Here is a 26,278-nt window from a genome sequence, read left to right on the forward strand (position 1 = left end):
AAACAAACAAACCCACACAGCAGGAGATCTACTCTCATAACTTTTAAGTGTCATGTACAGTATTATTAACTATAACTACAATGTTGTACATCAAATCTCTAGAACTTTTTCATCTTGCTTGACTGAAATTTTATACCAGTTGAAGAGCAACTTCCCATTTTTCCCTCCCCATGGCCCCTGGCGACCACCATTACTGCTTTCTTTCTCTGTGAGTTTGACAACTTTACCTAACTTGCATAAATGCAATCAGGCAGAATTTGTCCTTCTGTAACTGGCTCATTTCACTTAGCATAAATTACTTAAGGTTAATCTGTGTTGTATCATATGACAGGATATACTTTCTTATGGCTAAATAATACTCCATTGCATGTTTGCCACATTTTCTCTACTTTGTCTGTTGATGGACACTTAGATTGTTTCCACCTCTTGGCTATTGTGAACTGAGTATTGCAGTGAATATAGGAGTGCTGATATTTCTTTAAGATCCGAATTCAACTCTTTTGGATATATACCCAGAAGTATGATTGGTGGATCATATGGTAGTTCTAGTTTTCATATTTGAGGAACCTGCCTACTGTTTTCCATAGCAGCTGTACCATATTGCATTCCCATCAACAGTGCATAGGGGCTCCAATTTCTCCACATCCTCACCAACACTTGATATTTTCTGTTTGTTTTTTTCTTAATGTCCACCTAACAGCTGTGAGGTGATATATCATTGTTTTGACTTGTATTTCCCTGATAATTAGCAATAGTGAGCATCTTTTCATACACCTGTTAGCCATCTGTATTATCTTCTTTGGAGAAACAGCTATTCAAGTCCTTTGCCCATTTTAATCAGGTTATTTATTTATTTATGTTTGCCATTGACTTGTAGGCATTTCTTAATTTTTTGGATATTAACTCCTTTTAGGTAAGATACGTGGTTCATAAATACTTTCTCCCATTCTGTAAGTTGTCTTTTCATTCTGTTGATGGTTTCCTTTGCTGTGCAAAACCTGTTTATTTTTGCTTTTGCTGCCTGTGCTCTTGGTGTCATATACAAGAAATCACTGCCAAGACTAATGTTATGAAGCTTTTCCTCTGTATTTTTTCCTCGGAGTTTTTTTTTTGTTGTTGTTGTTTGGTTTTTTTTACCTTGTCCAGCTCATTTGCCACTGTAGTGCACTGTCTTCAATGTTGCTATCAGTATTGTTATTCTTTTTATTTTATTATGTTACGTTAGTCACCATACATTACATCATTAGTTTTAGATGTAGTGTTCCATGATTCATTGTTTGCGTATAACACCCAGTGCTCCATGCAGAACGTGCCCTCTTTAATACCCATCACCAGGCTAACCCAGCCCCCCACCCCCCTCCCCTCTAGAACCTTCAGTTTGTTTCTCAGAGTCCATCATCTCTCATGGTTCGTCTCCCCCTGGAAGTTTTATAGCTTAAGATATTAGACTTAAATCTTCAATCCATTTTGAGTTCATTTTTGTGTATGGTGTAAGATGATGGTCTAATTTCATACACACAGGCATATGAAAAGCTCTAATTTTATATCTTATTTAGGTATACATACATGTGTAGCAAAACTTTAACACAAATTCAAGAACAATAAACAAAAATTCAGAATTGTGTTTACCCTTCCGGGGTGGGGAGTTACAGAGGAAACAGCACTGATAATGGTTGTATTAGTTTCCTAAGTTGGTTATGTGTACCTAGTATTTCATTATACTTATACATACATATAAACACAATTTTAGATATATGAACTATTTTATAATAAAGTGAAAATTTACTTTTGAAGGGTAAAAAAAGTATCTTTATGCTTTTTTTAAAAAAAGTACTTTTTAAAAAAAATGGATCTAATAAGTTTTAAAATTATTTTTTAATTCCAAAACTTCCCTAATAAGCACTTTAGCATAAGAACTTTACTTAAAAGATTCCAGCTCTGATGTAAAAAGTCTCACATCCATTGGGTGGAGCACTGCCCTCTATTTCTAACCATGTAGATAAATTCTATTGAAAATTAATTCTACAGAGGCAGTTCATACAAATGCACTTTATTTTTATTTATTCACTTCTTTCTACCAAATCTCACAATGAAAGCAAAGTTCAAAGATTACCTGCTACACCAACTTACTGAAAATAAGATAATGAACAAAGAGATCCCCACTCTCTTGCAGAAAAACTCAAGGCCAGAGCTACTACTGCCAAATGCCTGGTGGTGGGTGCTGAGCAGGGCTGCATCATCGTCCATGTCCTTTCTCAACCTCAGCACTACTGACATTTTGGGTCAAATAATTCTTTGTTGCGTGAGGTTGTCCTGTGCATTGCTGGATATTTAACAGCATCCCTGGCCTCTTCCCACTAGAAGCCAATAGCACAGTAGTCCCCAGTTGTGACCTTCAAAAAGGTCTCCAGGGATTGCCAAATATGTCCAAACGATAAAATGGCCCCCCACCCAGTTGAAAACCACCACCTTTTGTGAATGACACACCCTAGAGAGAGGTGCCCTCAGCAAGAGCACCCAGCAGCCTTGACAATGGAAATACAAATATGAAAAAAGTGCTAAGTTCAAGCAATTTACACGTTAGGGGAAAATAAATTTAGACCAGCCATGAATAATTTATTTTATTTCCCTGAATACTATACAGCTACATGAAAATAAAATAAGGGAAGTTATAAATATACTGTCACTTAAAATAACATGACTCATATCTTCATTGATGTATTCAATTAGTCAGCAGTAAAACTGATTAGTCAATATGTCAAAATGCAGGAACTATTTTTTTACATTTTTATTTATTTATTTATTATTTTTTTATTAACATATAATGTATTATTTGTTTCAGGGGTACAGGTCTGTGATTCATCAGTCTTACACAATTCACAGTGCTCACCATAGCACATACCCTCCCCAATGTCCATCACCCAGCCACCCCATCCTTCCCACCCCACCCCCACTCCAGCAACCCCCAGTTTGTTTCCTGAGATTAAGAGTCTCTTATGGTTTGTCTCCCTCTGCAGTTTCATCTTGTTTCAATTTTCCCTCCCTTCCCTTATGAACCTCTGTCTTGTTTCTCAAATTCCTCATTATCAGTAAGATCATATACTTGCCTTTCTCTGATTGACTTATTTCACTTAGCATAATACCCTCTAGTTCCATCCACATCGTTGCAAATGGCAAGATTTCATTTTTTTTGATGGCTGCATAATATTCCATTGTATATACACGCCATTTTAAAGATATTAAATTTTCTGCCTATTTATTATGTGCCAATAAGCTCCACATTATTAAACCCCATGACACTTTTTGATAATTTATTAGCTCTTTAATTAGCATTAGATATGAATAACCATTCATTTCTCCTGAATAGTCTTTGTTTTCTGTTTTCCATTTTCTCTGGCAGCTATTTATCTATCTCCTTTACTCACCCATTCTCCTCTACCAGCCTTCTAAATTTTGTTGTTTCCTGTGGTTGAGTACTGAGTCCTCAGCTGTTCTCACTTCACACCATCTCCCCAGGTGATCACATCTATTTCCACCTCTTCACATACCATCTATGTGCCCTCAGTTGCCTCCTTGATGTACTCCCTTCAAAGTTCTAAGAGCATTTCAATTGAGATGTCCAAGTCTGCTCATCTTCCACTATGCCCCATCTTCATATATGACATTTCCTTAGATCCAGCTGCTCATGTCACAGGTTCAGAATTGATATTTTCCTCACCCTTATTTTCACATCTAATTATTTATCAAATCCTATGTGTTATACTGGATCTCTCAGTTCTGTCCATTGCCCTCATCCCCACTGGCAGTACTTACAAGTTACCATCATTTCTGGACAAGGCTACTTACTGGAAGAGTTTTCTAACCTGTTTCTATATGTCTACTCTTGCTTCGTGAGATCCTATTCTCCTCTTTTTAACTAATTTAAAAATAGTATGCAGATCATGCAGCTTCCAGTGTAAACTTTCAATTATTTCTGATTACACTTAGAATATGCAACTCCCCACCATGACCTACTAGGCTTTGCACATGCTTGATTCTGTTACTTACACCTCCAAGCAACTCTCCCCTTTTAAAATGTTTCAACCATGATGGCCTTTACCCTGTTTCTCAGAGAAGCCAAACTCCTTACCACTTGGCACATGCAGTTCCCTGTGACTTAGAAAGATCTTTCTATGTCATTCAGGCTCATCTTAAAGTGAGCCATCTTTTGATAGAGACTTCCCCTGATCCCTCAAACTATATATGGCATGCTATATATCTAATATGTATCATATCATACAATTCATATAAAACCCCTATGAGCTCGATATCATTTTACAGGTAAGGAAATCGAGGCTTAGGAAGGTTAGTAAGATACTCCAAATCACGAAGTAAGAGAACTTTTTAAGAGAACATGGCTCTCTGATCTTGGAGCTTGGTCTCTTACTAACACACACACCACCTTTCCCGATGTAGTTAGTCCACTGAAGACAGGATATATTTTATGAACCACAGCTTCATTCACTTCATACAATTTTGTTCACCCATTAGTCTGTAAGCTTTCTGAGGGTAGAAGCTGTGATTATTGATCTCTAAACCTCCAGGGAGGTGATAGTCAAAGTTTGTGATGAAAGAGTCTAAAGAACAAAAGAGAGAGAGACAGAGACAGAGAGAGAGAACTCATCTCAAGGAAAAACAAATGCCTTTTTTATTCAAGACTTTAAATAAAATATTTAATCCCCAAAATAGCAGTGACATAAAAGCAGTGATAAATATTAAAGATTTAGGACAGAAAAAGTCGATTTGGAAGCACGAGGGCATTGATATTCTGTCACTAGTGGGGGTGACCAAAGCCATCAGAAATTACATCAGTGGGGGCATCTGGGTGGTTCAGTCGGTTAAGCGGCTGCCTTCAGCTCAGGTCATGATCCCAGGGTCCTGGGATGGAGCCCCACGTCCAGCTCCCTGCTCAGTGGAGAGCCTGCTTCTCCCTCTACCTCTGTCTGCCACTCTGCCTACTTGTGCTCTCTATCTCTGTTAAATAAATAAATAAAAATCTTTTTAAAAAAATTACATCAGTGCATAAAGAAGGTGACCATGACAAGCAAAATGGCACTTCTGCATCGATCTCTAACCATAGACAGATAGGGAAATTTCCAACTCTCAATCCTTTACAAGTTATGAGCGATGTGTCCTTATGAGATGAAGACATTAGAGAAAAGAAAACACAGTGATAGAACAATTCTGCAAAACATGGTTTGCAGTCACCAGTACCAACTAGCGTCTTCACTTTCTCAAAATTTAAGAACCCAAGGATGCTTCATAACTAAGATCTTCCCAACTTTACTCCCTCCCCCACCAGCAGTCCCAACTCCATTTATCCCCTACTTGCTCTGCAAAAAGATAGCAGGATTTCAAATCTCTTCCAACGTTTTAATAAGTAAAGCTTGGCTGATCCTATCAAGATGACAAAAGTTCTGTGGCCAATGAAGGAAAAATAAAGATGAAAGATTGCTGAATGCACCCCGATTGCCTGATAAGAGAAGTCAATTATTTTATATCTGATGGTCTCATTTTTAGCTGGAAATTCCAGCCAGTGTCCCTTTCAGGAAAGGAAAATTTTTTTAAAACACCATTACTCCGCTGGAGGGAAAAAAAAAAATTCTCCGAAGTTGTGAAATTAACCTCTTCCTTCATTCACACATTTGGTTCTATTTTTACAGTTGTAACAGTAATCTAAAAGAAAAAGCACTGAAAGTCAATCCCAGGTTTCTAAAATGTCTGACTCTGCATGACCCAGTTCTCTTCAGCACCTCCCAGAAGATTCAGTCAATCTTTATTTCGGCAGTGCATCAGTGTTTATCATTTGTTTTACAACAGGGTTGCATGTTCTTGAAAATTGATGCAGATGAATTTCACCCATCGTTTACAAAAACTCAAGAGAGACAAATGGCCTTAAAAACTAAATCCGCCAGTGAGGCATGGTTAATTTACTAAAAGAGCATTTCTTTTTTTTCCCTCTTGGTTCAATATTTACTCCCTTACAGTGGTAACCCCACCAGCCTCTTTATTTGTCAAGATTTCTGACAAATTTCCAGCTTATAATTAGGCATTATGAAAAATTCACTGTGGGAAATCTATTGCTAGACAAAAGCTTTTCCATTCAGTTTGCTTTAAAGGAACACTGATGACTTTCATCTTGGGAAGGCTAAGAGCAAAATCATGTATGCATTTTGACTGTATATGTATGAATAAACTGATTTCTTAGGGACAAATGCTCTAAGAAGTGTTTAAGTCAGACTGATCTGAAACAAAATCCTGGCTGTCATTTATTAGCTGGGTAATCAAAGGCAAGTTGCTTCATCTCTCTGTGCCTCAGTTTCCTCATCCATAAAGTGAACACAGTAACACTAAATTTCGCGTAGGAATACTAGGGGTATTAAATGAGAAAACCACCCAGTGCCATGCCAGGCACATAGTAAATGCTGAGTCAGTAGCAGTCATTAGTATTTTTATTAATAACACAGAGAAAGAACAGAGTAGGGAAGGTCCTCGCCTCCCAACTTGTGGCCCATCTTCAAAATTTCACCATCCTCATTTCTAATGAAAGAAGAATCTAGGCAGCTTGCAGCCCTGGAAGGCCAGGGCAAGCCTAGAGAGTTCTGTCTCTGAGAGAAAGGACAAGAGCTCAGATGTGAGGCAGCCTCCCAGGCCTAGAAGCATTGCCTATACCCAATGACAATACACCCCTTCTCAGGGATGAGAGGAGACCGTGACTCTCCCCTCAAATTGACTTCTCCCTGCTCTGTGAGCAGAGACAAATTTCTGTTCCCTCTTCCTCAAAGCAAGAGGTTGGACAAGACAATTCTCTCTTTTCAGAGAGAATTAATTTGGAGCTGGTGGGTAAGAGCAAGAGTGGGGAATTTTCAGGAGGCCAAGAGCAAGTAAGATGTCTCCATGGACACTTTTCCTGGCCTCACATCATCAAATAATCAAAAGAAAACAATGGTCAGCAAACAACCAGGTATGATCAGACACATGTTTAGCTTTCTGTCTAAACAGAGCTCATCCTTCCTATCACTCTAGTCATTTCAGCAAACAGTTGTGGAGCTAATATACAGAGAGCACTCTCTGTTCTCAGCACTTTGCCAAGTCTTTACATGCACGGATGGTCTCATTGTCTCCTATCCTCAAAAAAATCAATACTATCATTTATCTTCATTTTTCAGGTGAGAAACCAAGGTAGAGAAAGATGAGGAACTTCCTCAAAAACACTGGATTGCATGGAACCAAAATTTGACCCCAAGCAGTCTAGCCCCAGAGTCCACAATCTTCACTACTATCCTCTAATCCCATTCCCACTGGCCAAACAACTGGAAAGTTCAACTTGATTTTTCTGACTCATAATTCAATTTTCTGTAATGATATTTCTCTAAAACTTATATTACTGAACTGATGGGAGCCCTGAGGAGATTCTAGGCCTCTTTCATTTAATGTTCAGAATTGGCATATTTAAAATATTGCAACCCTACTTGACTAAAGTGGGGAGCATGCCACAGAGGTGTGCATGAAACAACGTGGACCCTGAGTCCCTACCTCTTGAAGCTGTGTGACAGGGCACGGGCAATCTATGCACTGTGCACTCTACTTCTGCTTGTATTTGAGATTTTCCATAATAGAAAGTTAAAAGCAATACAAATTTAAACCACAGGCAAGATAACTGAAGATCTTAAGCCATTTCAGGATCCAGAGGGACATTTGGGTTCAGTAACTCAATGACCCTACTGACAATTACAAAATCTAGATTGCAAGAACTGAGAGTGCAGGAACTTATCTATCAAAAATTATACTAGTACAAGAATCCTCCCTCCTAAGTGTTTTACTCTGACCTATGTGGGACAATGAAGATACTCTAAGAGTTGAATCTTCTGCCCACTCTCACGTTTGCTGTTCCTGGAGCTCCTGCTGCTGATCGGAAAACCTTTTGCGTCCCCCTCCTTGTAGCAGGTTTATCTTTCCACAACCTACAAACTACAAAAGACTATTTGCATAATCAAACTTAAAAACTTCCACCCCTTTATCATTTTTACATCCTCCTGAAAGATTAAAAGAAAGAAACTTACCCGTTCTGTTGTACATTCCCTCTTTGCCAAAGTGTGCTGTGGTTTCGAAAACTAGCCCAGTCCTTCTGAACTTTTCTGTATCCGTTATAATATTAAAGAGCCACAAGGAAGGGAAGTGGTTAGTCAACTTGCTAATTTTATCAGTCCCTCCCACTGGTTAAGTAGTACCTGATGCTACAGACCCAAAATCAGTTTTCGAGCTCACTTCTCTGCTACAGCACGACTTTATAAAAACAGTCTAACTTGAAAGAGAGTGACAATATCTAGTTCGTAGGCATGAGACAGTTAATGAATGAACATTTTATTACTATTAATAAGAAGCCTAACAGACTACAGAAACCAGCTATTTTACAAAATGAGGAGGAGGAAGAGAGAGAATGTCTGTCAGCTCCATACTCTAAGCACACTCTCAGCTGGGTGGGAAGGGGAGTGATTTTTTAATGCAATCAGAGGACGTGTGGGAAGTAGCTGGTGTTTCATTTGTTGATAAATTTTCTGCCCTGGAATGGAGCCAGTTTACCGGATATAGAAACTTCCACAACTTGGGGCCCTGGCTCGGATGATTCTCTTCCTCTGGAGGTTAGCAATTAAAACATAGGACCAAGGAGCAGACATGTGCCTCTGGATGAGGGAAAATTAAATAAATGCCTTCTGAAGGAGCTCTGACCTATTTTCTAGTTGTAAATGTCTGTAGTAAATGAAAAGAAAATATAGAACCTAAAGACAGATTTTAATGAAATAAATTAATTCTGATATGACGATCCAACCCCAAAAGGCTGCAATATACAAAACATGGTCACCCCAGAACTCTGCATCACACAATTTTCTGAGCTATTTCAATGTGTGGCATTTGAATTAAATCTGGAGTACTCACTTTGAAGTATATGCCCCACTGTGTCAGGAAAAAGAATTTCTCAAAATCAAAACATTATTGAAGTTCACTAACCCTTGCCTTTGATTGGCTGAGAAAGTGAAAATTTCGGTCCCCTCAGAGAAATTCTAGCAGTCTTTATATAATCACATGTGGTGATGGTGTTGCAAAAAGAGTGAGATTTGGTAAACTAAGGCAAGCTAAGGAAGCTAGCAATTCATTACTATCACTTCTCCTTTCTTAGTATTCCCCCTACTCACCTAATCAAACAAGGAAAGGAAAAACTTTGGAGAGCTATTGAATATATTTTCCACCTCCATAAGTTTGTTTTCTAACTAGAGCTAAGAAAACGTACTAGACTGAAGTGAAATACCAGTCATGCCTTGTTCTGAGATGCCAGCTACAATTTCCTTGAAGAGCAACAACTGCACAGTTCTAAGCCCTCAAGGTCCTATCTTCGTATCTGTCTAAGAGGAGGGGCAAATACCTAAAATCAACATTTCACACCCATGACCCTCTCACTTACATCTGTAGCTTCTGTATCTTCAAGGAAGGAAGAGGAAAGGACACAGAGCTCTTGAGCAAAAAGAAGGGAAGGAAAAATGAAAAAGAATCACTCACTCCTTCTCAAAAAGGAGCCTCCCAGGTTTCTACATTCAGGTGAACTTTCTCAGCCTCTTCCAGAAGCATTCCTCCTCCATTCAAACATACTAACTAGCCCCCCTCTAAAATCCTAGAGCATAGTTCATCATCCTCTCAGTTTAACCATAGGTTATTTCTATGTAATATCTTTCTAGAAGACTGTAAGCCTAATCGGGAGTTAGATACATCCTTGATGCCCACCCAGAACATTAAGCACAAAGCCCCACCTTTAAAACAAGTATTTTGCAATGCTCTTTTGCTAACCTAAAATGAAACTCATAGATTCTAAATCCAACCTCTATACGGTATATTTTTCAAAATCAATAAAGAGCTCCCATGCATGAATATTTACATGTCATAGAAGTCCTCCAATGCTTGCCCTACTATCCAGTGAGTAAATCCAGATTGAAGAGGTGTAATAAGAAGTCAGTCTTACAAGAAAGGTAGGCAAGTGAAAGACTGGACAGTTGAGTGCACGTAAGAATAAAATCTAGTGATAAAACAAGAAACAATAAACCAGACTTATCAGCACATGATTAAGTAAAAGGAAAAATAAGATTAACTGAAGTCCAGATAACATGCTAAGGCAAATTACAGACCACAGACATAAAGAAAACATGAAAAATGGTTAATATTCTCTTGCAGGAACTGAGAACTTTTCCTTATTCATAAAAGATTTTAAAGGAGCATGAACTTTTCTTTGTTCAATACTGAACAAGGAAGCTACAAATGCATACTGATAGAGCTGTGTATGTTGGTTAAAATACCATGAGCCATGTTGTTGTCAGTGACGTGATTTTCCAAACGGTGAACGATTCATCATAGAGCTTCTAATAATACAATGTGAAATTATATGATAGTTGTAGTCCTAGAAAATTCTGTATACACTAAAATGGAATAAAACAGTTTTTATATGTGCAGCAGATTTTGTTTTTAGGCTCAAATAATTATAAACAGGTGTTTCACCCACTATCCAAAGACATAACTGAAATGCATGACACAAGAAAAATTTTTCCAGGTGTAGCAATGTCCCTCACATTACAAAACCCTCACATCCACGAGACTGGCCCACTAAATACTAGAAGCTCCGTGAACATTGTGGCATCCAAAAAACATTCCCACAAGTTTCCAATCCTTGCCTCAGAGACCAGGACAACCTCGTTAAAAACCACAACCCTAAATAATCCACTACTCTTGGCAAACTCAGCTGATTCAGACGTCAGGCAGGAACATCAAGAAGTAAGGAAAGCAGGAAAGGATTACATTAAATGAAGAGCACAAGCCTCAGCTAACGTGGGCTACCATCAGCCCTATCCACTGTGACCTACAGATTATGAGTAGTACAGAGCCTTCCATCTTTCAAGAGAAAGTAGACATCTAGATTTTTCTTTTTTTTTTTTTTAGATTTTATTTATTTATTTGACAGAGAGAGAGGGAGAGCACAAGCAGGCAGAGGGAGAGGGAGAAGCAGACTCCCCACCAAGCAGGAGCCCAATGCGGGACTGGATGCCAGAACCTTAAGACCACAACCTGAACCAGAGGCAGACGCTTAACCGACTGAGCCACCAGGTGACCCTAGACATCTAGATTTCTATGTGAAATTTCATTTCAAAAGATTTGTAACACTCTTAGGATCATACACAAATTTTCTGCCGGCTAAAAGGATCTCTAACACGAACTACTTGGTCAAATAAAACAGCAACATTCGTAAAATATGTAATGTCAAGATATTTAATGTAACAAGCAGGTTACATTAAGCAAGCACTTTGATCTCATTTTGTAAAAACAATTATATATGAATTATATAGGATCAACTCTGGAGTATCTGCCAACATGTTAACAGGAATTCTCTACCGATATATATGTGTGTGTGTGTATGTGTGTGTGTGTGTGTATTATTTCTTTTCCTTTTTAGTTTTCAGTATTTTCTATTTTTTTCTAAAATGAACACACAAGGTTTTACAATAAAAAATAAGCAATAGAAAGTTTACTTAGTTTTAAAACATTAGAAGACAGTAGCTATGAAAAGTTCTTTGAACACAGTCAGAAAGGACCACAGTTACAATGTACAAACAAATGAAATTCCTCTCAAATACTAAATTCTGCTCCAGATCAAACACTGGCTAAAGACCAGATATAAAAATTAAGCTGTCTGAAAATCAGAAGAAGGATGTACCCACATAATAGGATTCATTACCTTGTGTCCCAGATAATCAGACATTATTTTATCTCCTTATTAGACAGCCAGAGCCCACACAAGCCAGGATCTAAGACTGAATGCGTGACAAAGAAAGCACTCAAATAACTGTCGATTAAAAAACATCTAGGGCTTTCAAAAAGTAAAAAAAAATAAATTTCCCTATGAGCTAAACAATAATAATAATAATAATAATAATGTTAACCTTTAAAATGAAGGTGCCTTAATAATTAAATTACCTTTTTCCTATTTACAAAATTAGGATTAGAAGCTGAGTCATGTTTGAATACAATAAAATTATTTTATTAACTCCTTTTAAGGCTTAAGAAATACTTTATAAAACCCCTCTTCTCGGGCAGCTGGGTGGCTCAGTCAGTTAGGAGTCTGACTCTTGGTTTCAGCTCAGGCTCTGCACTCAGCACAGAGTCTGCTTGTCTCTCTCCCTCTGATCCTCCCCCTAACTCTCTCTCTCTCTCTCTGGAATAAATAAATAAAATTTTTTTTAAAAGTCTTCTTTATAAGCCAGTTTTATCCCTCAGTCTGTTGAAGATGTGGACCATATTTTACTCCTATAAAAGCTTATTTTCTCCCAAATTGGAAATGTTTCAAAGCTGATCCTCTTAAGGACCAAACATGACATCCTCGAGGAATAAGCTAAGATCTTGAAAAGTCATACATAAGAAGACCATTTAAAATGCCCAGGTATACACACTAAAAATTCTGCAATCACTACTGATTTGGGGGGAATTTATAAAAATGTTCCACCAGGCTGTATAGAAAGGAACTTTTAGAATCATAGAAATTAGTGTGGAAATGATGATACGGATTTCTGGAAATGTTACTTTTTCTTGTTAGAGGGTACAGTCATGCCAGTGCTTACTCTAAAAGGAAATTCACCCTTTCTCCAGTCTTAAGCTAGATGCTGACTAGAGCTTCAGTCCTTAAATACGTTTTCAAGTTTATTCATTTCCATTCTGCAGAACCAGGAGATTATACAGTTTGTGAACTAAAACTTTCCTTTCAATTATGTCTTTCAATTTTGATGACAAAAGCAGATGTTTGCAGGTTTGAAAGTTTCTATTTTGACATTGTTGGGGAACCCAGGATAAATGCAACAAAGTTACCACTTGCCCAGCATAAAAGGTGATATGAAAATGTCAGCATGTCTTTCTGAGGAAAGCATCCCAGATGTAGTCTCTTTAAAAATGCTTTAAGCATTTGACTAAATTTGCTGCTAAGGTGATTATTTTTAGCCAAGATCTTGCTTATGGACATATATTCAAATAAAATTTTTAAAACTGCCATTGAATACAACGTATTTTTATGTTGCTAGGAGGGTGTGTGTCTGTGTGTGTGTGTGTGTGTGTGTGCGTGTGTGTGTATTCCTCAGTAAAAATGACACACAGTACTCAACTTCACTAGTAATCAAATAAATGCAGATTGTGAAAGATTAACATTTTTACTTTCCGTTGAGGCTAATATAAGATGATGATAAGCATATGATGTGAAGAGTACTCTCATATACTACTGATAGGAATGTAAGCTGGTACACCTTTCCTGGAGAAAAAAATTGTCACAGTATATCAAGAATCTTTAAAAGTTCATGCTCTTTGGGAGTAACTCTATTTCTAGGAATCATTTCTAAAGGAAAAAAAAATAAAATGTGAAATGGTGATTTATGTAAATGAATTTCCATTACACTGTTATTTTAAAATGTTGTTGAACACCTGCAAATTGTCTATATTTCCAATATAAGGGGAATAATAAAAGAAATTATGGTATAATTACATGACAGATTATAATACAAATTCTACAAATCATGATATTGAAAATATTTAATGATGCTGAAAAACATTTATAATACAATATTAGGTAAAAAAGATACAAAAACATGGATGTATTATTATCCCCATCTTGGAACACAAACTTATTCCACTCACAACCTTACACCTTACACATAAAATGTATCCACATATTCAATAGAAAAAGACTAAAAGCCCAGAATGTGAAGAATAATTCTCTCGGGATGGTATAATTGTAGATAAATTTTATATTCTTCTTTTTGCCTTTTCTTTTTGACCAAGTTTTCTACTTTGAGCATCAGGAAAAAAAATATTTCATAAATCTGAAGACATCAAAAAATTGTACAGCATTTTTCATGAATGTCAGAATCTTCTCCATTATCACAGCACCCTTTACTTGGTCTTTTGGCTTCAAAAGCATATTTTATTGTTACTTTGGCTTTGTGGATTTCTCATTTTATTCCTTGATAAAGTGAAGCTTGCCTGGCAACTCAAACAATTTAGGGTGAAATCAACCTTATGTTAATGTGTTATGTTATGTTAATGTGTCAGCTGGTCATCTTAGTTACTCCACAAGATTCAATTACTCTTAAAAACAGACTGCTAAAATCTACATCCAATTTATTGCAAAATGAATAAGCAAATTTTTACCTGGGACAATAGTAACAGTGAGTGTTGAATTTAAATCAAGTGAATGAGAAAGAAAGCCATCTTTATCTAGTCTCCATAATACCAAACACATGAAAATTTTAACTCATTTAATTATCTCAAGAATCCTGAGGGTTAAGTTTTCTTCCAACTATTTTACATATGAGGAGACTAATTTTCCCAAAGACTAGGTAAACTGACCAAGGTCTCGTGTTTAGTAAATGGAGGACTAGAACTGACTACAGATAATTCTGACTACAAAACCAATGTCTAGAATATAAAAAGGGGGGTTTTGTTTTGTTTTAGTCTTTTTTTTTTTTTTTTGGAATCCAGATAGTTCACCTGTGGTGGTCTTAAAATTACAGACAACTTAAAAACAAAATTTTCGAAAATTATGAAATAAATTAGATTCCGAATGAGAACAAAACATGCTTTTCTTCTCCGCAGTTACTATGATGGAAGATGAAATAACAGAATTGGGAAGAAAAAAACCCCACACAATTGAGTATATAATTGAGGTCATGTTTTCTGAGCCAAAAATCAGAATAAATGACATAGAAATGGTCCCAGAGTCTCATGCTTCATGTAGCCATCATTTGTCCACCGTTTAATGGGGATTAAAAAAGTTTAAATTGGCATCTTGCATTATTATTTGTAAATACTAAATAAAATTCACATTTTTTAATTTAAAGGGAAAGTTTTAACTACTATACAAGTAATATAGCGTCAAATCAAATAATAGAAAAAAATATATGAGGACGGAAGTAAAAACTGCCTCATCATCCACACTACAAAAATAGCCATTGTTGATGTGGTAATCTCCCAGACTTCTTTCTATTCACATACAAAACAGGATAGTAGCACTTAAAAATGAAGGCTGGTTAAATTGGCCAAGTGGTATAGTTAGTGACATGAGACAGGTTTGAACAGACATGTGTCCAACTCCCACAGGAGTGTTTTTTCTACCTCTCATTTTGCCTAGGGTAGGGGGATGGGTGGAATACTCCACAAACACAGAAACTGAAGGGGGGCATTGCTTTGTCTGTTTTTCATACTTTTCTAAAATCCAAAGTCTTAGATGGTTGCTTCTGCCATTTACTACTATTTCCCTTTGAACAAATCATTGAATTTCCTCAGGCTGAATGTTCCCACCTATAAATAATGATGTTAACTTCCAAGAGCTCTGAAAGAGTCAATGACTCAGTAACTAAATGGAATTAAATTTTAGTACTTAAAAATCTCTGTTTTAGAACAACACAACACTCAGCATAAAAATGCAATGCTAACCTTTAGAATTTTAAATGAATTAATTAAGATACCATTCGGGCCATGTGTACTGAGACAACCCATTCTGCAAAGAGGAATGATAATCAGTTCAAGAAATAATAGCCCGCTGTTACACTTTCTGCGACATAAACTTGGTATTCCACCAAGTTTAAAAATAAATCTTTCACTCACCTTTAATTTACTTTCTCTCTCTTTACATTATTACTATGCCCTACTATGGAATGCCTCCCTCTGCTGGGTTAAAGTGTACTTTGCGTATTAGAACACCAAGGATCAGAAAAGGGTCAAAGAGTTTCACATGTTCTTTATTTGTTTCTAAATACAGTGCCTAAAAACCACCCAGAATTTCCAACATTTCTTTCAGGCCCTGGTTCCAAGGTTGAGAAACTTCAATCGTTAAAACAGCCCTGGGTTCTAGCTGTTCACATAGAGACTGGGTTGTACTAAATGAGGATTATACCCTGCACCAGGCAGCGAAAAGGAAGGAATGCCCAGACCCATTTAGTTATGGGCCCATTGTGAAATGCAATTACAACATCCTTTTGCTTCATGGGATACAAAGGGCTAAGTCCCTCACCAAGTCACACACAATCCAAATGAGCTGCATTCCTTTCAAGTAGTTTCCACCGAGTGATAATCACTTTCCCTCAGTGCAAATATGTGACTTCCCTTTCTGGAAATGGTCCGGGGACCTTGCAATGTCTTGTTTAACAATAATAATCGTGTTGTTTCACTCTTGTCTATTCCCCTAGGAATTAAACTGTTTTTATTTCTTAATACTAGGGAGTTTCAGGGACCATTTTGGGATTTTCCTAGGAAAAATCCACAATATGCTACCACTCACTAACTCGATAGTCTTAGAAATGTTATTAAATGCTCTGGCCTTTATTTTCTCATTTATAAAATGGGGCTAATAAGGCCTATTTCACAGAATTGCTGTGATTATTAAGTGAGGTCAATTATAGAAAGGGCCAGCACATTGTAAATGGTTAAAAATTGGTAACTACAATTACTACAAGTAATTATAAACAATATTTACATAGTTTTCTCCTCTCCACTCTGAGAAGGATATTATAATGACTCTGTGTGTGTGTGTCTTTTCAATATTTTTTAAGGTAGCTGTATGCTCATTTGGGCACTTTTTCTATAAGCTTTACTATACAGTTTTTTAATCCTTTTAAGATCCATAATCCTATTGAATCAGGAATAAAATATATACTTAGTTTCAGGCAAACAATAGTTCAACAGAAGCCCCTTCGATTTTTAATTACTCCCTCTTTCCTTCTTCAAGTTCACTGCTATTCTCTGATTTTTTAATCTTGAAAGCCAGTCAGGGTACATTATTTATGTTATATTCAATAGGGAGGAAAAGAAGAAAAGGAATTTTATTCAGGACACTAGCTCTAACCTTGAAATGTTATTTTCTGAACATTTGTTCTGCTCACTGAGCAATTTTTGTCTTCAAGTCAGATGTCTAAATACAGTGCTTGAGCTCTGCTTAAAGGCTAAAAATATAGACTTCGGCACAAGGTGATGGTTACAAAAGAAGGTGTTTAGAATATGGTTCAATAGAAGCTAAGGTAATTGAGCATTAGCTATATAGTTCAGCCTGAAGAATTTCTGATCTACACTGAAGCTTTGGAGTCAAATCTTAGGCCATTATCCTTTGAAATACATTTTCCTTGAAAAGAGAGAGTCAATTAAGTAAGTGGTTTCCTGAAATCTTCCACCAGGTCCTCAATTTTCACCATTTGAAGACTGAAAGTCATGGAAGCCTTTGTCAGCCTTTCTCTCTCCAAATAGAGTACCAATAAAAACATGTTCCACCAAGCATATTGAGTCTGAACAGTAAGACTAGCCACAAAGCTCATGCAGTATTTCCCTCCTCTAGAGAACAATCTATGAATAGAAGTCAATGAATAATTATGATGCTCACTAGTACCATGTAAAACATGGCCATCATATAGAAAGCTTATTATGCTCCAGGACACATAGAATATTGCCAACTCTGTTTCAGACTCATAGACGAAGCTCTGCTCTTGAATCTCACACTTGGTCTTCCTCAGGAACACTAAAAATAAAGTATCAAGGTTGGGATGGCAATAGTAAAATAAAAGAAAGAATTATTCTAGAATGGATAATCCTGACTCTGTTTTCCAATGAAAGTGAAGTCCTTTTAATGTTTAAACTTATATTCCTTTTGAGAAATTGAAAAAAAATGACATTGGATGAAGAAAGGGAGATTAGGTTACATAATAAAAATTTTGATGTGCTCGTGAGGCAGATATTGCCTGAATGAATGAATGAATGAATGGAAGGAGTCATAACAATACTAGAAAATCTCAATAGATTATATTATCAAATCCCCTCTTTAAATATTTATTATAAGTAAATTTCATGAGGCTATCCCATCCTTTTTAATACTTTATCTCCAGTGCCTAGAAACTCAACAGAAGTAGTTCCTTAACAAGTATTTGCTGAATGGATAAATACATTTTCCTTTTCCTTTTCTTTCCTTTTTAACTTTTCAATCATTTTTAAGGCTAATGCACAATTACTTTCTCAAGCCTCTGAGAATTCCCCTTTCAACAGCAGACAGAAGAGATAAGTTAAATGGAGTAATTCCTTAATAAAATTTTCATGTAAAAGATAATATTTGGCCAATTTACACAGAGTATGTGAATTAAGCCTTTGAGAAAACTAGCTTCTAGGCAACATTTGTCCTTATTAAATGGGTAAAATGTAAACACACATACATACTGGATATACATTTGACCAATTTTTTGCATCATCTTCATCTGAAGTCATTGGGTAGAAAAGATCAGAACATAAAAATTTCCCTAATCATTTCCTTTATCCTTAGCCCATAACAATCAGAATTGCCTAAACACTACTTTTTAGTAAGGATAAGGGTAAAACTGGTGGTATGGCAGGCAGGTAGCTAACATAGGAACAACAAAAACTGTATTCTAAAGCAAGTCTCTATCTGGACTATGTTGTGTCAAATATGTTTAATAAAATGTAGTAGATTTGAATATTTTTTGTAAATAAGCTTTTACTGTGTATTAGAATGTTTCTGGCAGAGCTCTAGTTGTGCTTTATTTTATGGTGAATTAAATTTTACACATATCTGAGATAGGAGTTCAATATCTTCCAAATTTATTTCTAAAATGACATAAAGTTTACTTTAAAACTCCCAAACTTCTACATCCATGTTTTTGAGTTTCCAGTTTTGAGCTTTCATAATGGAATACTCACTTCTATAGCAGAAGTAGCTCTTGTTATGGGATTAAAATGTTCAACAGGGAAAAAAAAAATGACTTTTCTCTCTTGCGTTACCAAATACCTCTTCATACCTTTCAAAGTGACCTTTTAAAATCAAATGTGAAATGCATAAAAGATTATGTCTCTCTCCATATGCACATATTCACAATGTCCTAGGGCATTATTGCAGCAGGAAAGTCCTGATATTTTAAAGTCAATTTAAAAACAAACAAAAATACTTTAAAAATAACTGCATCTTATAGAACTTTAAGTACTTCTTTTTTACCATGTTACATAAAAGGCATATCTAAATTTAGACATATGTAGATAAACATGCCAATCCCTAAAAAACCCTAGACCACAGAGCGCTAGGGGAAAGTCTGTATTATATTAAACATGAGACTCCATTTCCTTGTTTTGAATTATTGGTGCTTCTGTGGCAACAGCACAATAGAGAACTTTGTTGCCCTCTCAGCAGAGCTATTTATATTATTTAACCTCTTCCCTGGGAGTTCTTCCTCTACTGAGTTCTTCCATTATTTTAATAAAGCAGTCCATTCAAAGATTTTTTTTTAAAAAGTCGTTGCAAAATGTGAACAAACAACACATGTCTTTAAGCTGTTTAGGGCAAACATTCTAGACGTGGAGCTAATCTTTTGACGTGTTTTAAGTACCAAAATACCCATTTAACAGATCATGGAAATAAAAGGATAATTTCTTGAACTGAAAGGAATGGCATATTATTTCTAATTGCTCTAAAATTTTGCCAAAATATCCAGAAATGGGAAATTGTTAAGTCATAATTAAAACACTTCAAAGGAGGAGATTTCTACAAAATCAAAGTTCAAGGTGGTATTCCTTCCACCTTGTAGAATTGTAGAATTGTAGATTGTAGAATGTTGCAAGTGCAGTGACACAAACTGGAAAAAGACTAACCTTAAACTTTATTTCTATAAAGGTACACATCATAAACATTTCTTTAATACACACCCTCAAGAACCAGTCATATTAACCAAACAAAGAGAAGAATTCATCAATGAGATTTAAACTGGACTTGTTCAACTATGAACATTTCCTTCAGTTAGGAAATTGGCTAACCATTTAGTCCGATCAGCAGTAGGATCTTTTCACAAAATCTTTTGAACATGGTAACTGAAATTAAGTCCCATATTTGGAAATCAGGACAACTGAAAGAAGTTGTTAGGTAATGAGACAATGAGGTAGGAAAAATTACTACCAGTGAATCTTCTCCAACGACTAAGAAATGTTTGGAGTAGTGGGTAGTACAAGGCAAGATAGTAGAGTCAAGCAACATGGAAGCAAAGGTCTATAAATACTGTATAAATGGAAATTCCACCTCTCTGGATTTGTCTGTCATTTCCCGCACAGACCTACTCTCCATGTACAAGGAAGTTCTCATTTTTCATTCAACTGACCAAGACCTTTCCCTCTTCTATCCTCTTGGGCTTGCTGTTCCAGCTGTCTGCCCTTCTCCCCTCTTTTTTTTTTGCTGGCAAACGTACTTGGGGCACCTGGGTGGCTCAGTCGTTAAGCATCTGCCTTCAGCTCGGGTCATGATCCCAGGGATCGAACCCCGCTTCGGGCTCCCTGCTCCACAGAAAGCCTGCTTCTCCCTCTCCCAGTCCCCCTGCTTGTGTTCCCTCTCTCACTGTGTCTCTCTCTCTGTCAAATAAATAAATAAAACTTTAAAAAAAAAAAAGTACTTGTTTAGACTTAGATCAGTTGTCTTGTCAGCTTGCTCAGTGTCGCCCCACTCAAAGAGAGCTTGTCCCTGCTTCTTCAGTGTCACGGGCCATCATCCCTACTTCTGCCTGAGTGCTCCCATTTGATCATTATGAAGGTGTTTTTATCTAGTTCTCTCCTAAACTGGGCCCTCCTCAAGGGCAGAGTCCACAAAAACTCATTCATTCATCCTTGCACCTTTCTTTTTTTTGAACTGTGCTATGATTACTGAATGACTGTAATAATAGTATCAAAATGGATTTAAAATTAGTAATAAAAAACCGTAACATGTTTTTAAAAATTACAATGTTCCAATGTGTTTTAAAATGTAAGTTTGCTCATATAATAGAATGCAAGAAGACATTTAAGGTCTAGAAGAAAAATAAGGATACAAAAAGAAAAATTTAGGAGAAAAAAACAAGCCACTCTTGTCACTGTCTGCTATGACTATGAGCAAACTTAGTAAATATTCTCCTACAAAAAATTTTTAAAGTGAATATTATAAAGGCTAAAATGAATAAGCATTATTTCTAGTTTTATATTTGGCTCACAAAAAAAGTAAATTGGGTAAGCTGTCATTCCAAGTATTCATTATTTCTTTATAAAATGTAACACCACCCACTTTCTTTGAAAGAAAAAAAATCACATATTCTCTCTTATTAAAACCTATGCCCTCTAGAGGTGCTCTGTCAAGCTGAGAAATGGCATGTCAGGAGACATAATATGCTGCAGAGACAGATGTCCCTATTCAAAATGCATGTACAATGATCAATCACAACTCAGAACAGTCCTGAAAACTCAAGTGCCACACTTAAAAAACAATTACAGAAAGACATGTTAAAATAACATCAAGAAGCTTGATACACACTGAATGCATTACCCAAGAAATTCAAAAGAGTATTTGTAGAACATGAGAGGATTTTGTATTTTGCGAAGGTTCCACATAAGAACTTAAAAAGTACTATTAGAGGAAATATTGTGCCAAGGTCCACACCTGCTCTTGGGTGAGCTCCCCTCGCCTTATGCTACAAGTCAGCCCTTCAATATCCATGCCTGGCCTATCATTAATTCCATTTCAAGTTTCATAAAGAATTTAGTATTTGTCACTCATAAGCAGGCCTATGATTTTATTTCATATGTGTGTAATCTTAAACAATACAGAAGAGTGTAAACATATTTTTGAGAGTATAGGATTATCTATGCCTACCTCATTATCAAAGCCACATAATATTCCATTGCATGAAAATACCCTGAATTATTGATTCATTTTTCCTATTGATGGATATTTGGTTTGATTCTGGGTTTTCAGTATTATCAACATTTCTCTACATGTCTTGTGTACATAGGAGTATCTCTAGGATATTATACCTCCCAGTGCTGGATGGACCCTAATAAGGTGCACAACGTGACTACATACTTATGAACATACTGCTCTCCTAAGTGGTACTAATTTACACTTCTCCCCAGTATGGAGAAATGTCCTACTGCTCCACATTCTCACCAATACCTGGTGTTGCTGAACTTTATTATTTTGTCAGACTGATAGGTGTTTGCAATTGTATAACATTGTAGCTTCAATTTGCATTTCCCTGATCATGATTTTAGCTGTTTAACAGTTAGTGGCCATTTAGATTTCATTTTATCAAAATTGACTATTCTTATTTGTCCTGTTTCCCCCGGGTTACTTATTTTTTTTTTGATATCCTGAATGCTAATCCTTTGTCATATTTATGTCATACATATCTTTCCCCAGTCTTTGACTTGTTTCTTTTTCTTTCACTGTACAAATTTTAAATTTAATATTTATAATTATTGCTCATAATGATCAATCCTTTCCTTCAAGATAGTGTTTTTTTGTATTTTGCTTAGAAAATTCTTCCACCCTCTATATCGTATTTTCCAACTTGCATTTAAATGTAAATCCTTAATTCATCTGAAAATGCCTTTGTGCTTTTATGAGGCAGGGATACAAATTCAATTTTTTGTCCCAGTGCCATTTATTGAATAACTTATCCCTTTGATGATCAGCAATGCCACCTCTATCATGTATCTGGTTTCCACATATAAATTGGTGCTTTCCTGGCAATGCAGTCTAATTCATTTGGCTATGCATAATGTACAATATTATGGTTTTATAAGAAGTCTACATATGTTGTAATGCCATTCTTCCCATTTTTTTCTTTTTATTCATGATTGTCTTTTCTTTCCATGGCCCTTTACTCTTTCACATAAATTTGAGAATTAGCTTGTTGAATTCCACAAAAAAATTCTGTTGGGTACTTGATTAGAATTCCACAGCTCAATTTGAGAAGAATTAACAACTTAGTAACACTGAATATTTCAATTCATGAGAATAGTATCTTTCTCTATTTACTAAATCTTCTCAAATGGCTTTCATTAAAGGTATCTTTGTACACAAAGATATTTTTTATCTTTTATTCGATTTATTCCTACGTTCTTTTTTTTGCACGTGGCAAATGTTAGAGACATCTTCAATTGTATTTTCTAACTATGGAAATACATCTTCTTGATCTTTGTATCCAGAGCTCATTGTACACTTAGTGCTCTTTATATGCATTTTGATTATGAATCAATGAATGACAAAATGTTGTGATGTTTACATGAGAAATAAAATTCTATAATGATGGTAAACCATAAGCATACTATTGGGCATTATTTTGCTTTAATTTCAGCTAAGGTAAGATTAACATAGGGGAAAAATTCAGATAAGAATTAACCAGATTTTTAAAGACCAATTTCAAAAGAAACTAAGGAAGGGCAGAAAAGGTTGCAGAAGGCAACATTTCAGACAATATCAAGAAGAGAAAGCTAAAACCAAAGGAGAAACATTTTAAAACATTTTTAAAAATCTGATTCATCATAAAGGGTCTAGAATTATTTATTATAGAAAAAAATTATCCCTACATCTCACTGACTCTTTGAAGGAGTTTTACTATAACACACACACACTTAATACTTAATATTTAAAATATATTGTGTATGTAGTATTCAATATTTTAAATATATATATATTTAACCGTGTTCCTATGAAAAACAATATGTTTACAAGGTTAACATATCATCAGGAGACTGAAAGGTGTGTTGCTTTGCAGATGTGAAAAGCACCCATCCAACACTGCTAAGGTTTTTAAATAATGCTTCTCTTAACTGGAAATGTTTGATCCAAATATGATCACTATTAACTGTTAGTATGGCTAGCACTGAACTTAGATAGAAGAAAATAAATAAACATTTGCAATACTGCTATTCTTTAACAATTTATTGCATTACTAAAATTCACATTTCCAAAATTCTACATAATCCAAATCAGAACTTTTGGTGGTAAAAGAAAAACAGTCATTGTTCAGCAAATGCACTACTCTACATTATCTGAGAATTCTTTTTCATTCATTTTACTCTTTCTTCCCACAAAGTCTGGACTTAAGATTTCTTCCCTTCATTCAGCCACTCAATGATTTATCAAGTATTTATTAAATTCAGTCTATAATGCTGGGCACTTCAGTAGATTCTAGAAACACACCGGTAAATGGAATGTGCCTGATTCCCACCCTTACAGAAGCTTACTGGCTCCTGGAGAAGACAGATATTAAATAAGGACTCACCATTCTGTATTAAAGTGTTATGACAAGGGAAGTACAGGGTGCTATGAGCACAACTGGGGACCCGAGAGAGTAGGCATCATGGAATGCCCATCTTGAGGAAGTGCTATTAAAACTAAGGCTTAAAGAAAACTTAAGAATTAGGCAGGAAAAAAAAGTGTTCAGGCTGAGGGAAAGGCATGGGGTGCACGAAATGTGAGATCACAGCACTTCTAGCATCCAGGAAAATAAGGGAGAAACTAATAACAAATATCTGTTCTTTGAGTTCTCATATTTCAAACACATGGCAGCCTGAAATACAAGGACTTTCTGGTTCAATATGATGACAAGGAGACAGAAATGGGAACTCCTGATGTTCTAAGCTGTGAATCTTCTCTTTACAAGACAATATGTATGTACCTAAAATGTATTTATGCAAGAAAGCTGGGATTAATTCACAAATAGCTCCTGCACAATCTCACTTTAATATACACATCTACACTGAGTATAGCATGCAGGAATACAGCCACATATGTGCAACTCAGATAATTCAGATTGCATCATTCTTTTAAAATCATACACTGTACACTTGCAGCAACTACATTTCCTCCCCTAATTATAATTTCTACAAGAAAGTTTTACCATAAGATGATGGCAAGCAATAATGGTGAGAGATGATCAATAGTACATAGGGATGTTTGCAATTTGACAAACTTTGCAGAAATTATTTCTTGAACATTTTAAGGAATTTCCATATAATTATTAAATACACTAAGTATTCTTTACAGATTATGTTTAGTATACCAAATCAATGTTAAGTGCTACATTTGCTCTTGCCAAATCAAATAATATAATTACGAAAAAATTTGGGTAACTTAATTTCAAAAAAAAAAGCAAGTAAACCTTGTAATTTATTTTTGTCTTTTCATTAAAAATTGAATAAAATGCCAACTTGAATGATGATATAAAATGCACCCAGACTTAGCTGTTTTCTTTTATTTGGCTTTTCTAAAGACCAAAGAAAAAGAGGGCATTTTTCAATAATGATTCAGAAGGTGCACATAAAATCTAATCATAATGCCAGAAGCAACCATGACTAATAATTTAGGATTTCCCTTCTTATTCCCTTTTTATTCCCTAAATTATGCATTTACATATGTATATATACATATATATTCAAAAGAAATCATTCTTTAGGTTTATTACCTACTTTTTAAAAAACAGTATCATTTAAAAGATTTGGTACCTGACCCATTTTATGAATGTGCAATATTCCACAGAAAAATTAAAAATGCACTATATTGACTTGGCTATTTTCTACATTAGTAGGCATTCAGATATTTTTCTAACTTTATTTGCTCTTTATAAATAATGCAGCATTGAATCTTTTTATTTTATGCCTGTTCTACTGATAACATGGGAACTCGGTGGCAGAAAAAATGATAGAAAAATAAAGCACATATTTAAAAAACTGTATGCAAACATTCATTGAAATCCAACTCTATGCCAGGCCCTTTCATAAGCACAGAGGATATAGAGATGAGTAAGAACCAACACACTTGCCAGGAGCTCATTGACTATCAGTCATTTTCAGCTGGGACAATTTTGCCTTGCAGAGGACATCTGGCAACACTTGGAGACATTTTTGGTTGTTACAGCGTGGAGGGAGAGTGCTACCGGCATGTAGTGGGTAGAGGCCAAAGATGCTGCTAAACATCCTGCAGTGCACACAATTGGCCATCACAACAAAGAATTATCGAGCCCAAAAGCCTTCTGTGTGGTCTGTCCAGCTCTATCACACTCAAGAGTTCATCTCTCCTCAATGATAACATTTAATAAGTTATACCAACGAACAGGTACACCAACAATCTCCATGAAACTACGTATTTATTTAGGTCAACAGAATGGCCCAACCAAAGGAGCCAATCCCAGTTCCCATACTCTTATTGCAAACACAATGACTCAAATACTGACCAATGAACCCTGAAGCGTGGCAAGTGCGAGGATTTTACATCTGGGGCATAGACTTCAGACTGTTCAATGTGGCTTCTTCTACTCTCTTTCAGACCTTTAGAGTTTAGGATTGTCTCAGGCAAGAAAATGAAAGTAAGGTATTTTTAACT

At 35.8% G+C, this 26,278-nt stretch overlaps 1 protein-coding gene across 14 annotated transcripts in view; it reads right to left on the reverse strand.

Annotated features, from left to right (window-relative positions):
- Positions 1-26,278, reverse strand: part of HDAC9 (histone deacetylase 9) — a 912,577-nt gene that overhangs the window by 717,184 nt on the left and 169,115 nt on the right. Inside the window, exon 1 of one of the 14 annotated variants that reach the window (XM_032401977.1) lies at positions 8,103-11,062. The exons of 11 other annotated variants lie outside the window; for them this stretch is intronic. In XM_032401977.1, coding sequence (XP_032257868.1) covers positions 8,103-8,118 — 16 coding nt within the window. In that variant the 5' untranslated portion in view covers positions 8,119-11,062. Of the gene's footprint in view, positions 1-8,102; positions 11,063-26,278 lie in introns of those variants that run through there. 2 more of the 14 variants (XM_032401991.1, XM_032401990.1) reach the window with 2 other exon arrangements.

The sequence above is a fragment of the Phoca vitulina genome, unplaced genomic scaffold (assembly GCF_004348235.1).
Source record: "Phoca vitulina isolate PV1807 unplaced genomic scaffold, GSC_HSeal_1.0 scaffold4, whole genome shotgun sequence".
NCBI classification, from domain to species: domain Eukaryota; kingdom Metazoa; phylum Chordata; class Mammalia; order Carnivora; family Phocidae; genus Phoca; species Phoca vitulina.